Below are 17,798 nucleotides of genomic sequence, written 5' to 3' on the forward strand. Positions count from 1 at the left end.
AAAGTAATTAGCCTCCAACTAATAAAAATAATTGGGGAAAAAAATGGGCTGTTTGTTATTTAGTTAGAAATTCTTTGTTTATTCATTTATAAGCCCTTTATTAGATATATACAGGTTTTGCCAGTATTATCTCTCAGTCATGTCTTGATTTTTATTAACAGTATCCTTTAAAGAGCAGTTTTCAGTTTTGATGAAGTCTGGTTTGTCAGTTTCTTTTAAGAAATTTTTGAGTAAACCAAGGTCACAAAAAATTTTTGTCCTTTACTTCCTTTTAGAAGTTCTAAAGGGTTTACATTTAGGTCCATTATTCATTTTGACTGAGTTTTTAAGGATGAGGTAAGGGTTTTAAAACATATATATTTCATTACATTTGTTGAAAAGCCTGTCCTTTCCCCTTTTAATTATCTTTGTACCTTTGTCTTAAAACAACTGACCGTATACTTATGGGTTTGCTTCTGGTCTCTATCCATTCCATTCATTTGTTTCTAACACCAGTGTCACACTGTCTTGATTACTGTAGTTTTCTGGTGTCTTGAGTTCAGTCAGAGTGAGAGTTCCAACTGTATTTTATTCAACATTGTTTTGGTTATCCCAGGTGCTTTGCTTTTTAATGTAAGTTTTAGAATCAGTTTCTCCAGAAAAGACTACTGGTCTTTTGAGAGTGTGTTGAATCTTTGTCTCATTTTGGGGAGTATTGACAACTTAACAATATTGAGTCTCTATTTTCATTTTTTTTTTTGTCATGAATGAATTGAACCTTGTCAGTTTTTTGTTTTTTTGCATCTACTGAATTCATATGGTTATGCTTTTTTAGTCAAATAGAGTGAATTACATTGATGGAGTTTCATTCCTGGGATGAACTGCACTTGGTCATGATATATTATTTTCATAATTTGCAGAGTTCTGTTTTTTATTTTTTCAGAATTTTTGCATTTGTATCAATATGGGATACTGGTCTGTAGTTTTCTTGTTCATATCTGTTTTGATATCATGGTATTGTTGACTTTATAAGATAAGTTAGTAAGTGCTTAAATGCTGGAAGAACTTTTGTATAACTGGTGTTATTTCTTAAGTATTTGGTAGAATATGCCAGTGAAACCATCTGGGCCTCATATATTCTTTGTTGCAAAGCTTTTTGTTGTTGTTGTTGCAAAGCTTTTAACTGTAAAGTTAGTTTACTTAGTAGAAACAGAGCTATTGAAGTTAGGTTATCTATTTATTTATTTATTTTTTCATATATTTTTATTAGTTGGAGGCTAATTACTTAACAATATTGTAGTGGTTTTTGCCATACATTGACATGAATCAGCCATGGATTTACATGTGTTTATCTATTTATTCTTGAGTTAACTTTGATAGTTTGTGGTTGTTAAACACTTTGTCTATTTCATCTGAGTTATCAAATTAACTGGTAAAAGTTATTCATAATGTTCCCTTATTCTGTTAATGTCTTTAGTGTCTGTAGTGATATCCTCTCTTTAATTGCTGATACTGGTAATTAGTATCATTTCTTTTTTTCTTTTCCCCTGTATCAGTCTGCTAGAGATTTCACTGTTTTATCTTTTCAAAGAACTGGAAATTGATTTTTTTCTTTTAGTTTTTTCAGTTTTTAATTTCATTGACTTTTTACTATTATTACTGTCTTTCTGCTTGTGTTGTGTTGAATTTGCTCTTTTCTTGTTTGTTTCTTAAGCTGGAAGCTTATGTTACTGATTTCACATAAGATTCAGTGTTATAAAATTTCCTAAGTACTTCTTCACCTGTGAACTATAGAGTCTGATATACCATGTTTTCGTTGTTATTCAGTTTAGAGTATTTTCTAGTTTCTCTATGTCCTGCTGTTTGACCAATCATGTGTCATTTAGAAGTATGTTGTTTAATATCCAAATATTTAGGAATGTTCCTAATTTAGTTTTTAATTCTGTGTGGTCAGACAACACACTTTGTATGAATTTAATTATTTTATATTTACTAGACTTGTTTTCTGGCCCAGTGTATAGTCTAGATTGGTTCCATAAAGCTTAAGAAAATGTGTATTCTGCATTTAGTCATGGAGTGTTTTTTAAATGTGAATTAAGTCAGATTATTTGATTGTTAAGTTTCTGTACGTCTGTTGGTTTTCTATACTTGTTCTCTCAATTATAGAGAGGAATATTGAAATGTCAGCTATAATTATTCATTTGTTTTCATGACTGATTCGTGGTATAGCGTGTCTCAGAATTTCCTTCCTTTTTAAAAAAAGGCTGAATGATATTTCATTGTATGTATATGTTTATCCATTCATTTGTTGATAGACATTTGGTTTGTTGTTGGTGGCTCAGATGGTGTAGAATCTGCCTGCAGTGCAGGAGACCTGGGTTTGATCCCTGGGTCAGGAAGATCCCCTGAAGAAGGAAATGGCTACTCACTCCAGTATTCTTGCCTGGAGAATTCCATGGACAGAGGAGCTAAAGTCCATGGGGTCACAAAGAGTTGGACACAACTGAGTGACTAACACTTTGCACTTTTTTTTTAATTTTATTTCCACATTTTGGCTGTTGTGAATAATGCTGTTTCAAACCTTGGTGTGTGTATTCTTTGAGCCTCTGCTTTCATTTCTTTTGGGTGTGTACCTAAAGCTACCCTGGTATTAACAGTGTTTGCATGGTATATCTTTATATCCTTCTATTTTAAGATATTTTCCTCTTTGTATTTAAAGTGAGTTTCCTGTTGAGAGCTTTTTTTTAATTGCCTTTTTGAAAAGGGCTTTGCTTTGTAATTCATTCTGTCTCTGCTTTTTATTTGGAGTGTTCTTAGACCATTTACATTTAATGAAAATAACAATATGGTTGGGTTTCAGTGTTCCTTCTTGCTGTCTGCTTTCTGTTTGTCTCATCTTATGGTTCTTTTGTCATTCCCCCCCCCCCTTTGTTTGGATTAAGTATATTTATTTATTTAATTTTATCTCCACTATTGTCTTAACAAGCCATATATTTTTTTAAAGTGGTTATACTAAGATTACAATAGGCCTCTTAACGCATTTCACTTTCAGATACTATAACACTTCACATATAATGTAAGAGCCTTACAATGGCATTCTTATATTTTTCCCTCTAATCTTGTGTGCTATTGTTTTTATACATTTTTCTTGTGTGTTAAAAACTCAGGTTACATTGTTGTTTTCATGTAAACAGCCTTTTGTATTTTAAAGGATAATTTAAAATTGTTTTAAAAAGTCTTTTGTATTTATACCATATATTTGCCATTTCTTTGGCTCTCCATTTCTTTGTGTAGATTTGAGTTTCTGTTCAGTATCATTTTCTTTGTGCTTGAAGAGCTTGCATTAGGATTGGTTTAAATTTTATCATAGTAGTATGGCCAATGTTATGGCATCCTTATTGATTGAATTTTGACAGCACATACTTGACATTTATCTACTCCGTCTTCTGCCTTATGGAGAAGTTAGTGGGGGCAGTGGAATTATGTAACTCATATGGAAATAAGTGAATGCAGATGTTATAAAACAGATATAGAGTTGCATGAGTTTTTGCTACAATATCCTAGTGAGTTAGTGGAATCAATAACAATTTACATACAGGGGAGCAATTGAAATAGATTTAGAAGGGTAGATAAGATTTTTAGGCAGACAAGGTATTTGATAGATAGCATTGCAAGTGGAGAGAATAGCACTAATAAATATATGTAATGCCATTGGTGAGAAACAAGTTTAAAAACTTAGATTGGACTCATATGGAGAACCTGGAAAGGTCTGTCTGGTGAAGATTGTAATGGTGAGAAGTTGTGGGCCATTTAAACTTTTTGAGTAGGAGGATTGAGTGGTGCTGTAGAGGTGCTTAAATGAGTCAGGGGGTGCCCTATCTATTAAGGTCTTAGTTTGAAAATAGACTGCTTAAGGAGAAAAGAAATGTATTATAAAAGTATTAAATTACTCATAAACTCAAAAGGAAGACTGGAGAGCTTGTCTCGGGCAGTTCCTGGGTCTTAATATCAGGAGTGAATTGATAGTCTAATCAGGATGTCACTGAAATGAAAGCATGTCATCCATTTTTTCCCGATAACTTTGGTCATTTTTCTCAAAATTCAGAATCCCTGGAAATAGTTTATTGGTTTATCTTGGTTGATGTCCATTCATCTGTGAGGTGAGAATTTGGCATCTTTATAGATAGTCCTGCCTAAGCAGAGGAGAGGTAATTTCCCAAAAAGAAATCAGTGCCATTACTGAAAAGTGGGGATAGATGTTGGGAGGCCAGCAAACAACTACTAAAACGTACATCATAATGAATTAAGGAGGAAAGACTAGAGATTGGAATGCTCATTTGGGAGGCTTTTTTCTGAAGAACAGACAAGAGGTAACAGAGATCTTAATAAAAGGTAGGGGCTGTGTGTTTGGCTAGTAATGGTTTTGATGTGAAATACTCTGGAGGTAGAATCTAAAATTTAGTGACAAATGCTTCTTACTCGTGTAAATATATAGATAACTAAAGTTAACAGAAGTTAAAGTTGATGACATATAGTGGAAACCTGGCTCTGTTACTAAGCTATGTGATATAATGAGCAAATTAAATTACTTTACTTTTCTGAACTTCAAGTATAATTTAGGTTGATAATTATTTCAGGACAGTTGTGACAAGTCAATAAACTAAGAAAAATGCTGTAATATAAGAAGAATTCAGTGAATTTTAATTCTCTTCATTATTAAACAGAAAAACAGGATTTAAAAAAATATTTTTTTTTGGTTAGGAGAAGCTTTAGGGAAGTGCTGTGCTTTGTTACTTGGTATTGTATACTCTGTACACTTAGTATTAAAACTTAATTCCTTCATGTTTTGAGATTTTTATGGAAACAGAAGGGAAACATTCTGGATTAGAAATTAGCTTCAGGGTTAGACTTTTTAAAATAGGCCTTTTATAATTTTAGACTTATAGAAAAGTACAAAGATAATACAGAGAGTTCTCACATACCTTTCAGTCAGCTTCCTCTAATGTTAAATTTAAAATAACCATGGTTTATTTGTTGAAATGACAAAGTTAACATTGATATAAGACTATTAATTAAATTACAGATTCTATTCAGATTTACCTGATTTTCCACTGATGTACTTTTTTTTTCTGTTCCAGGATCCAATTCAGGATACTACCTTGCATTTAGTAAATTGAGATTTTAAATTCCACTTCTGCAAACCACTTAACCTGTCAGACCCTCATGCATAAATTTTGACTTAAAGGATATCTATCTGAACTACCATTTATAGCGCTGGTGTTCTGAGTCTGTTTATATCTGTCACACAGTGTGCCCTGCTTTTATTTTTGAAAGAGATTCTAAGATCTAATCCATATACCAGATCTTTTGACAGTAAAAAAAAAAAAAAAAAAATCCATTTATATCTTGTAATTTTGCTTTGCTATTAAAGGAAAACTATAAATTTATTGAGATTTGGGAAACATAAGAACTTTTTCTTCCTTTTGAACAAAAATGACAGAAAAGCAGGGTTTGTGTCTATTCAGTTGTGTAATAATTAAAAGGAGAGTTATAAAATATGAGTATTGTTAAACTGCCTTTTTTGAGGGGCAATACTAGGGAGGGCATAAAGCTTAGAAATGTAACTTGAAAGTGAATCTTCATGTAGTGGAATTTATAATGGAAATAATTGAGAGCAGATATATCTTCTCTCAAATAATCCAAAGTACTTCATACAGCTGCTTGTTAGTTCTTCTCATGTTTGGGCATGGTTTGGTATAGGTTAAATTGTTTATATATTTTAAGTTGTTGTCCCTTTTTCCTTCCAAGCTATGTCTGTGTTAGGGAAAATATCATATTGGGAATAATTTCAAGACAATTGTATTTTATCCCACAGATTCTCCTGTTCAGAAATTGTTGAACCTACCAACAGTCTTGGCTTATAAATAATTAACTTTGATTCTATAATAGTTAAATAACTTCATTATTTTTAGGGACCTTGCAGTAGTATTTTGATTAATTTTCTTATTTAAATTTACTTTTAATAATTGGGTTAGCTTTTGTTATTCTAATCCAGTGACTCTTAACATGCTACACAATTCTCATGCAGGTGGCTAAGGATTACACTTTGACAAAAGATGAATGTGCAGCAAAATTTTGTATATAGTGTCTCAATTTCTGCTTGTTAAAACCATATTTTTCATTGTTTACCTGTGTAATATCTATATTCACTCTGATACTTTTTTTTTTTACTCTGACACTTCTTGAATGCCTACTCTTTTTTTTTTTTAAATTAATTAATTAATTTATTTATTTTTTCAGTGGGTTTTGTCATACATTGACATGAATCAGCAATAGATTTACACATATTCCCCATCCCGATCCCCCCTCCCACTGAATGCCTACTCTTTATGGGAGAGATTTTTAGGTGTATAAGATTCAAAGATAAGTAAGGTAGCCTCTGCCTTTAAGGAACTCAGTGGTAGGTGAGATAGATGCTTAAATAATTCGGTACAATGAGATGTGTTAGTTGAGTATAAGCAAATTTTATGGAAGTTTCACACAGAAAGTCAATTAATTGTGCCTGGAAGAACTGGATTGGGAAAAGTTGCCCTGTGGAGATGACAACCAGAAATCAAAAAGCAGAGGAGTTTGACTTAATAATTTTGAGCACTATGTTTTATCTGCATATTTCATTTAACCCTCACAAAGCCCCCATGACTTAGAGGCTTCCGTGGTGGCTCGGTGGTTAAGAGTCAGTCTGCCAACACAGGAGACATGGGTTCGATTCCTGGGTTGGAAAGGTCCCTTGGGGAAGAAAATGGCAACCCACTCCAGTATTCTTGCCTGGGAAATCCTATGGACAGAGGAGCCTGGCGGGCTATAGTCCTTGGACTCACAAGAGTTGGACACAACTTAGCGACTACAACAACAACAATTTTAGAGGTGGGAAAACTGAGGTCAGAGAGATTAAGTTACTTGTCCAACAAGTTAACTGCCTACCGTAAGTATGTTGGCAGATCCAGTTTGGGGACTTAGATAATATGATTTCAGGACCTGTGTTTTTAGTCACTGTGTGTTCACCACTCTGTAGAAAGAGGAGCAGTGATAAACTGGGAAGCCCCTGTCATCAGAGCACAGGAAGTTGGAAGGAGATGAGGGTAAAGAGTAGGTTGTGTCAGACCATACTTGAAAGGCACGGTAAGCATTTTTGTTTCAACCAAAGTAAAGTGTAAAGGCATTGAGCACTTAAATAGAGGGGATGACATAAGCAGATTTGCATTTGGAAAGGTCATTTTGGTTGTAGGAGACCAAATGAATTGGAGGGGGGCCAAAAGCGGATGCAGTGGCACCCTGTTGAAGTTCATTATAAGTAGCCCAGGTAAGATAAATAGCCTGGATGGAATAAACAGGTGATTGTTGAGATGGAGGAAAGTGGGCTGGTTTAAGAAAGATACAAAAGGATAAGACTACAAGACATGGTTATGGCTACACATTACTTATACATTCCATATCTTTATCAGTGCTCAGAATTAAACAATATTCATAACTGCCCTATGTAGGCTCTCCTACTCAACGACCCAGTGACATCTCATTTATTTATTTGGCCATGTGGTATCTTTCACTGTGGTGTGTGCAGGCTTCTCACTCGCTGTAGCACCTGGGCTACAGAGCTTCTGTTCTCAGTACTTGTGACTCTGTGCAGCTTGTGGGACCTTAGATCCCTGACCAGGGATTGAACCCATGTCCCCTGCATTGGAAGATGGATTCTTAACCACTGGACCACCAGGGAAGTCCCTCCAGTGACTTCTTTAACAATATTATTTTTGCTTTTTACCTTTTCCCTTCTTTTCAATTTGACATACTTAACAGTGGTTCAGGGGATTGATTCTCTATTTTCCACCATTAATTCACCATGTGGCTTTGAGAAAGGCATGTGACCTTTTGAAACCAAATACTCTCAATTTCTTCCAATCCTAAAATTTTATAATTATATATAATATTTATAAGTAGGTTGAAGTACCAGACATCAGATGAGTTCTGTGTCGATTAAGCGTGATGGGAGTTTCTGTAATGTCAGATTTATCTCACTGGTGGCATTTCTCAGTTGTATTTGTCATTTCTAGTTTTTGGTATAGTAACTGGTATACATGTGTATTTCTTTTGAGGGAAGATATAGTAGACAGTTTAATGCGTGTCTGCCCATTCTCTGTAAAGAGACAGTTTTTCTTTCTCTAAAGTGATTGAACATTTGACTAAGTTGGCTCGTTTCTGAGCTTGAGCCCTCTGAGTAACAGATGTAGGGAAAAGGGCATTATGGTATTGAAGCAGTTGCTTAAAGCCAACAATGTCCTTTTTGTGAAAATCTGAAGGTTCTTTAAAGATGGAATACCATGACATCATCACTGTTCATCTAAGGAGCATTCCTCAAGTAATACTGAATATGCTGTGATTATCAGTACCCTTCCCCCTTCTTTCTATTGCTTGACTGATGTTATTGTCAATTATTTGACTATTTTTGCAAATGTGGAGCAGTTACTTAATTCTGAAAATCCTAAGAGCCTGAGATTTTAAAGTATATTGGGTTTTAATTCTAGTTTCATCAGCTTTCTTAAAGATTTGTGTTTTAGGATTGAATAAAATGGTTTCATCCACAGAAACTGTGTATCTTTTACATTCAGCCCTCAGTAGCCTAATAATAAATGATAGGCTTCTCTGGTCTGTTTTTATGGAACCAGAAACAAATTAGATCTCATTTGCTGTTTATAGGATTCTTAATGTTTTTTACTATTCTCTTTTAGTAGGAGAGATATGGTGAGTTATAATAATGATATTTTCCCTGAAGAACAGAGTAGATATCTTTAAAATATAATCTAATAGACTGTTTTTTTCTTTTGTAAGGAAGATTATTGCAGTCTCATAGAACTTTTTACACACGTGCATATCTTTTAAGCCTGATCTGTAGCTTAGCAAGCTGTATTAGTACTGTACTTTGGGTATTTATGTACTTAATATTTATGTTCGGCAGAAATTATGGAGTTTATGGTTAGGGTTGCTGTGAAAGTTCCTCTCTGCTGTTTTCTCTTCCTGTAGTTTTTCACGACAGCTTTTGAAGATGTCCAAGAATCAAATCATGTACCTTTGTCAGTTTTACATGGATGACTCTATGTTAACTCTAGCTTAACAGTGTAAAGTGTAGTCTTTGCAGAGACTACAGTTGAGTCTCAAACAGCATGGATTTGATCTTATGGGTCAAACAGCATGGGTCCACTTCTATGCAGGTTTTTTCCAGTAAATACATGTAGGTACTATCAATGTATTCTCTCTTCGTCATGATTGTCTTAACAAAATTTCTTTTTCTCTAACTTACTTTATTGTAAGAATACAGTATATAATGTATATAACATACAAAGTATGTTTGATTGACTTTGTATTATCAATAAGGCTTCTGTTCAACAGTAGCCTGTCAGTAGCTAAGTTTTTGTGGTGGTTGTTCACTGTGTCCGACTCTTTGGGACCCTATAGACTGCAGCATGCTAGGCTCCCCTCTTCTTCACTATCTCCTGGAGTTTGCTCAGATTCATGCCCATTGAGTCAGTGATGCTCTCTAACCATCTCATCCTCTGCCACCCCCTCCTATCACGTTCATTGATAGTGGTGTTCTACAGTGTTCTGTATATTTTCAGACTACTTTTAAAGTTCTGAAAGGAGTGTTGGAGGCTCTCAGTATAATTATAGGCTTGTCTTATTTCTCTTTATCAGTTCTATCAGTTTTGCTTCATTTTATTTGAAGTTCTTTTGTTATTCAGGTGAATACAAATGTAGGATTTGATAATGGAATACCATCATTATGTAATGTCCCTCCTTATCCCTTGTGGCTTACCCAGTTCTGAAGTCTGTTGTCTGATATTAATGTAGCCACTCCAGATTTCTTTTGTTTAATATTTTGTATTTCTTTTAGAGCAGATCTACTGGGAATAGATTCTCTTTTTATCACCTTTTTAAAGATATTGTTCTACTTTCTGGGACCTCCAGTGTTTCTTACCAAAATCTGTGGTCTTTCAAATTCTTGTTTACTTTTGTTTTTTAGCATTTTGATTATGATGTGTGCAGCTCTGATTTTCTTTGAATTTTTCCTGTTTGGAATTTACTGAGCTCCTTGAATCTCTAAATTTATATCTCTTGTCAAATCTGGGAAGTTTTCTGCCATTACCAAAACAGTTTTTTTCTCTACCAATTTATTTTTCCTCTCGTTATATGAATGTCAGTGATGTAAAACTTAGTTTGATATTGTCCTATGAGTCACTAAGGCTCCATTCATTTCTTTCAATCATTTTTTTTTCTTTTCTTATTTCAATTTAGATAATTTCATTTGCTCTCCTTTCAAGTTTACTGACTCTTTCCTCTATCATTTCTGTTCTCTGGTTGAGACCATGCAATGAATTTTTAAAAATTTTTCTAAAAAAAAAAAAATTTCTGATACTGTGTTTTTCAGTTCCAAATTTTCCATGTGGTTCTTTTTTTAAAAAATAGTTTCTCTGCTAAGAATTTTGTTTTTTTCAGTTGTTTCAAGAGTGTTAACCATTATCTTATTTACTATGATTATAGTAGCTGCTTTAATTTCTTTATGTGATAATTCCAACATTAGTCATCTCAAAACAGGCATCTATTGGCACTCTTTTCACTTGATAATTTGCTACACTTTCCAGTTATGTATATTATTTGTTTATTTGCTTTTACATGAAAAGTAATTTTGGATTTTTTCCTGGACATTTTGAATATTGTCATTTCTGATCCTGTTAATATCCCCTGGAGAGTGTTGATTTGTTTGTTTCAGACAGCTACCAGTTAGATGGCAAGTTCTGTCTCTCTTTCTGTGAGAAGTAGTTCTAATATCAGTTCTGATTTCAAAGCCTTTGCTGTGCTCTTTGGATTTGCCCTTCAGTGTACCTCTCAGTGATAATCTGAGACTTGGGCAGTGGTTTATATCATTGATTAAGTCCTCTTTAGCACAGTCTTTGCTGCACCTCTTTGAGTCTATTTTACACAAACATAAATCATAATTGTACTGGTTTGTGCAGAGAGTTAGGGGATCTCTTTTCCAACTCTCTACTCTCCATGATGTCCCCCATGCTCTTCAGTTTCCAGGGCTTTATTCCCAGTTCCAGAAAGACATGTTTCTGTCAGAGCTTTTAGACCTCTGCATTGTACAGCTCCCCATATCTGGGGTTGCCCTTAAGTGAAGTGGGGAAAGGAGAGAGATGAGGGGAAAAAAATAATGGGAATTCCCTTCATACTTTTTGGATGACAGAGGCCCTGTTTTCCCAGTTTTTCTGACCAGAGAGATTGGTTTTCTCATTGGGGTTTTCTCTTGCTGGGACAGTGCTATTCTATGGCTGAGGAGAGAAAAAAGACCAAAAAGAAGGCATTCCCTCCTGCCAGTCTCCAGATCACAGGATTCCCTTTTCCTGGTCCTTTGGACAGGGGGAGAATTTCTTTAAGTGTTTTTTGTCAGCACCCTAAACATAGTTTCATAACTTAGATCACACTCTTAGGTCAAAACTGGGAGGTAAAGGGATAAAGGAGAAAAATGCAATAAGAAGACTCATGGCCATACTTTCAAGTTTTGACTCCTCTCCACAGTCATTTATATTACCTGTTTTTGGAATGTTTATATATATCCTTTGGTCATTTATATTTTGGTGGATTAGTTATTTCTTCAGTGATTTGGATGATGCCACTATATTTAAGGAATAATAACCCTTAATTTTGTGTGCTCTGGATATTTCAGTTTTTGTGTTCAACTCAATTTTTTATATACAGATTTTTTTTAATGAATTAGTCTTTTGTAAGTTAAAGTGCTAATAACCTTTTAGATGTTCTCTCTAGTTAGAGTGTGTATGCTTCTAGTTTAAAAATATGTATTCTATTTTATTTTTCTCAAATTTAAAGTAAATTTTTTTAATTTTTAGAAGTGGTGGGTATAAAAATTCAGATAATATAGATACCTAGGTTAACAAGTAATGCTGTTCATAGCCTTTCTTTATCAAAGAAAATGTTAGCATTTTAATACACATCCTTCTATACCTTGTTCATAAATTTGCTATATATACTTATATATTTTAGATTTTAAACCTTTTTATTTTTTAAAGTTGTTACTTTAATTGAGGTATTATATACATCATATGTATGCATATATACATACATATATATGCATACATGCATGCATGTATATATATACATCATATATATGCATATACATATGCATCCATTTTAATATTGTTCGAATTTGACAGGAGTGATTCTCTACTGAAGTCAAAATACAGAACATTATAGAACCCTAGACAGTTCCTGTGAGCCCTTCTGTGGTCAGTTCCTCTCTTCTTCCCAAAGCTGACCCCAATCAACCATGAATCTGTCACTATATAGTAGTTTTGCCTATTTGAAAATTATCAGGGAAATCATACAGTTTTTACTGTTTGATTTCTGGCTTTTTTTTGCTTGAGAATAATGCCTTTTTTTTTGGTTTGTTTTTCGGCTGTTCCACCCCGCCACCACACATGTGGGATCTTAGTTCCCTGACCAGGGATCAAACCCACTCCCTGAGGTGGAAGCTTGGATTCCTAACTTCTGGACTGCCAGGGAGTTATGGAGCATAATGCTTTTGATAGTCTTCTGGGTTGCTGCATGGATCAGTAGTTTATTCCTACACTTGATCTTAGCCAAAAGGCCGAGAAGCGATAGTTTATTCCTTTTTATTACTGTGAAAAGAATTTCATTGTGTGAATATACCACAGTTTTTTGTATATATATATTTGTTGATAGACATTTGTATTATTTGCAATTTGGGGCTATTATGAATAAAGCTGCTATGTACAAGTCTTTTTTTGTGCCTTTGTTTTTATAACTTTTGAATAAGTGATAGCTAGTTAAGGAACTGTTCCATCACATAATGTTTATTTAATTTGATAAGCATCTGTTAAATGGTTTTCTAGAATGGTTGTACCTTTCTAGATTGCCATCAGCAGTGTAATGAGTTCTAGTTCTTCGCTTTTTTTTTTTTCCACTTTGTTTTTTTGATCTTTTTATTTAATTTGGGGGCAGGGGGAAGTGTGCGCAGTGCTTATGGGATCTTAGTTCCCCGACTGTGGATCAGCCCAGGCCCCCAGCAGTGGAAGTGTGGAGTCCTAACCACTGGACCAGCAGGGACTTCCCCCAGTTCCTCACTTTGTGCATTTATCATTTCTTATACTTTATATGTGTTTTTGATATGGGTTCCTTAAAGTTGGATTTTTGTGTGAAATGTTAAGGATACATTTGATTTTTGTAGATTTTTCTCCATAGGTTTTGTACTGTTTTTGCAATACCACTTCCACTGTATAAAAGTGCATATATCTAATGACTGTTTCTTTTCTTTCTGTTTTTTTTCTTTCTTCTGTGAACTACCCATATTTCTGCTGGGTTGTTGGGATAGTGCTTTATTTGTGTGTGTCTGTGTGTGTGTGCGCATGCTGTTTTTAGAAACTATATATTAAGAATGCAAGATTGTCAGATTATTGTCTTGTTTTTTGAAATTCTTTCCATATTAGAGATACTAACCCTTTGTAAATGTAAGTTTCAAACATTTTTTTCCCCAAGTTTATTATTTGTCCCTTTTGTTTGAAGTCTTTCCATGGCCCCTCCTCCCAAGTTTAATACTTGCTTTTCTGACCCGTATGTAATTCTGATGTTTAGTTTGAGGAACAGGTGTTTTATTTTTTTTCCAAATAGCTATTGGTGTCTCTCAACAACACTTATTATAAATACTTTTTTTCACTCATTGATTTGAGAGGCCTGGTTAAGCCATTTAGAAGTAGTGTTTATATAAGGTATGTGATAGGGATATAATTTCTGTAATTTTTTCCAAATGGGTTCTTAGTTCTTTCGACAAAATTTGTTTCTTCTTTAATTGTATGCTAAATTCCTAGGTACACATACATGGGTTTGTTTCTGGACTTTTTTAGATACCTGCTTAAAAGCTTTATGAAGTGGAGGAGAGTTGACTAGAATCTAATGACATTAATTAGGAAGCAAATGAAATAGCTTTGGGAGATTTTTTTTTAATTGGTGAATTTATTAAGTGGCTAACATTTAATGTAGTGCTTACTGTGCCTGAGTACTAATCTATGCTTATATTTATTCATTTAACCTTCACAACCACTATATTAGGTAGGCTATTGTTTTCATTCTACAGTTTAGGAAAATAAGGCTACTCAGTTCACAGCTTGTAATTAGTGTTGCCAGGATTAATATTCAGGTAGTGTCATTCCAGAACCTAGATTCTGAAGCTTCTCAGTTATGACAGCCATTTTTTAAATTAGGTAATCTGAGATAGAGGAAATGATAACCAACTAATTCCCTGGTAATTCTGCTATCTGTAATATCTACTTACTAATGAAGCAGATTTGATAAAGGCTATATTTTAATGTGAGTCATGTTTATAGAGAAAGCAGTTAGTTGTCTGTTAAATTCATTACTTTCTCCCATTGCATTTTTCTTTGGAATGTCTGTGTTAAGAGTTGATTAAACACTGGCATATGAAAGGAAAAGAAAGACAACTTACTGAGTTAAATTCTTTGTGTATTTTCTTATGTTTGAAAATCATTAATAGATGGGAATCTAATCTTTCTGTTGTTAGAAACTTCCTATGGGTACACCTTAAGTTGGCATGCATACTTTTTTAATAGCCTGTGTCTTCTGCCAGTGGGCTCACTACCTCAGAATTAGGAAAGGATTAGATAAACCTAAAATGTAAACATTTATTTAATTTTTAAAATTGTATGTCTGGTAATGCTTACCCTATGTGTAGTAGGAATCCTTTATTTTTTTAAGCCCCACAGGTGATTGTGATGATGAGCCAGGTTTAGGAACTCCTGCACTAGCAGGTCACACTTCCTTCTCAGTGAAATTTTAGGCCTGAAGTAATTTTAGATATGCTATCAGAAAATGATCTTATACAAATTATTCTTAGCAGCTTTTCCTGACTTTTTTCTTCTCTTATTTCTCTACAATAGCTTATGCCAGTGTGGCTTCATTCATACAGATGAACCAAGGATTGGGATAGCAGTATAAAATTAGAATCAGACAGCTGATTGCCCAGCAGGATGCCATCAACCAATCGTGCGGGCAGCCTGAAGGACCCTGAAATTGCAGAGCTCTTCTTCAAAGAAGATCCAGAGAAGCTCTTCACAGATCTCAGAGAAATTGGCCATGGAAGCTTTGGAGCAGTGTATTTTGTAAGTGTTAAAGGCTAAAGTCAGTGACCAGCATTTACTTACAATTCAGTCATGGAAAAATAAAAAATAATAATATAAAGAGACAGAGGCCATAGTCTGTTTTATAGTCACTTGTATTGCTGTGTGTATATAATATGAAAGTAGTTTTAGTTATTGAGTTTCTTGGATTATTAAAAAATGGGAATGAATGTATATCATCCTGAGCACTTCTTTCACTTGGTTCCATAAGTTTTGATGTGTTGTATTTTTTTATTCATTCAACTCTCAGTATTTCTAACATGCCTTATGACTTCTTTGGTACATTGGTTTAAAAGTGTGCTGTTTAACTTTTACAGTTTTGTGAATTTTCCTTTTTTCCTTTTTTGTGATTGATTGCTGACTTTATCCTGTTGAGGTCAGAGAAGATACTTTGGATGATACCTATGTTTTTTGTTATTTTTTGGATGATACCTATCTTTTAAAATCAGTTGAGACTTGATTTTTGGCACAACACAGTCTATCCTGGAAAATATCCCATGTGCACTTGAGAAGAATGTGCATTCTATAGATCTAGTTGGTTTATTATGTCAAGTCCTCTATTTCCTTCATTATTTTCTGTCTGATTGTCCTCTCCTTTAGAGTATTGAAGTCTTCAGGGCTTCCCAGGTGGTTGAGTGGTAAAGAATCTGCCTGCCAATGCAAGAGATGTGGGTTTGATCCCTGAGCTGGGAAGATCTTTTAGAGAAGGAAATGGCAACCCACTCCAGTATGCTTGCCTGAGAAATCCCATGGACAGAGGAGCCTGGTTGGGCTACAATCCATGGGGTAGCAAAAGAGTTGGACATGACTTAGTGAAATAACAGTTGAAGTCTCCAACTGTTATTGTAGAACTGTCTATACATAATGATCTGTCCATAGGTGTGTGAAAGTTGATAATTGTTGTATCTTCTTGATGTATTGAACCTTTATTAATACATGATGTCCTTCTTTGTTTTTAATAACATTTTAATTTAAAGATTTTTTATTTACAAAAGTCTACAAAAGGACCCAATTTTTCATTTCTTCTAAGTAATTACCCAAGATTTGTTGAAGGTGTATATTTAGTTTTATGGCCAATTGCCAGACTTCTTCACTAAGCAGAAAGTTTACACTCCCATCTGCAGTGTATGAAAATTCAGTGTATGTATCCTTGCCAGCATTAGATGTTGATGGTCATTTGGAGTTATTTTGATGGGTGTATAATGGTATTTTAGTTAGGTTTTAATGTGTATTTCCCTAATGATTGATGATGTTGAGCTCTCTTTCATAGGCTTAATGGCCATTCACATGTCTTTGGAAGTATCTGTTCAAATATTTCGTCCATTTTTTGAAAATTGGGTTTTCTTTTTTAATTGAGTTTTCAGGATTTCCTTGTGTATCTGGGTTACTTGATCAGTCAGTATATGTTTTGTGATTATTTTCTTCTAGAGTGTACACTGGAAAATTTAGTTGTACACTGGAAAATTTTTGTTGGTGTGATGACCTGTGTATGTCAAGTAGCTGATATTTATAGGTTATAGTCTTCAGATCTTTTGAGTCCTTTGATTTTACTAGTTTGTTTTTGTCTGTGTGTTGTGTCAGTAACTGAAAGAGGTGTTTAAAAATCTCCACTGATATCTATTTTGACTTTTAGCTCTATCTTGTTTTACTTTATACATTTCTAATCTGTTACTAGAAATATACAAATTTAGAAAATACTGTATCTTGTTGAATTGTCCCATTACCATTAAGATTTCACTCTTTACCTTTTATAGTATTGCTTTAAAAATCTATTTTTTATATTATTGATAGGTTTCCTTGGCTAATGCTCACATAGTATTTCTTTTTCCTTTTCACTATGTGAGAACATCCTTATGTAGCCTTTGTGAGTCTGATATTTTTGGTCCCAGGACTGTTTTTAATACAGATGCCTGCCACGTCTTTCTTCATGTGTGGGGACTTTTATCCTCTTGATAGTGAGTGCACTGGATGTTGAGCAGGGCCTCCTATTTGCTCTGTACTTGTAACAGCCCTGTTGGGGATGAGGTCTGCTCCCCAGTTATTGCAGTGGAAGCCCCCAAATTGGTTTCTGAGCTGTGGTATGAGGTAGGTGGGACTGGGGTGCTTCTGCTGGGAGTGCAGCCACTGTGTATTCCTCCACAGAAGCTGTCCGCCAGGAAGTGGGCTCTGTGGTGCTGCCTGTCACCTGCTGTGTGCACTACCCTCAGCCCCACCTCAGTTGAGGAGTACAGGCTGTCACCCTGGATATCCCTCAGGTTCTGTGCTCACAAAACCAGTAGGGCAGATCTACCACAGTCAGGCACCTGGACCTGCCGTGGGGGCTGCACAGTCAGTCCAGACCCAGGCTCTGCCTCTGTGTGCCTGCCCTCAAAGCCCGCAGTTGCCAGTACTGGACCACCCCATCTATGGAAGCAGCAGTAATCCACCGTAATGCCCCTCAGACACTGAGCTTACAAAGCTGCCAGTAGCGGTGTGAATCCACCAGTGTTGAGCTCATAGAGGTGGGGCCACATCTACTGTGAGCCCCTCGAAAATGAGGCTGCTGTG

The 17,798-nt window shown here is 34.8% G+C and overlaps 1 protein-coding gene across 1 annotated transcript in view; it reads left to right on the plus strand.

Annotated features, from left to right (window-relative positions):
- The window catches only part of TAOK1 (TAO kinase 1), a 96,990-nt gene that overhangs the window by 24,021 nt on the left and 55,171 nt on the right, over nt 1-17,798 (plus strand). The window contains exon 2 of the mRNA XM_043903258.1: nt 15,012-15,233. Coding sequence (XP_043759193.1) covers nt 15,102-15,233 — 132 coding nt within the window. The 5' untranslated portion in view covers nt 15,012-15,101. The remainder of the gene's footprint in view (nt 1-15,011; nt 15,234-17,798) is intronic.

This window comes from Cervus elaphus, chromosome 5, assembly GCF_910594005.1.
Source record: "Cervus elaphus chromosome 5, mCerEla1.1, whole genome shotgun sequence".
Lineage (NCBI taxonomy): Eukaryota > Metazoa > Chordata > Mammalia > Artiodactyla > Cervidae > Cervus > Cervus elaphus.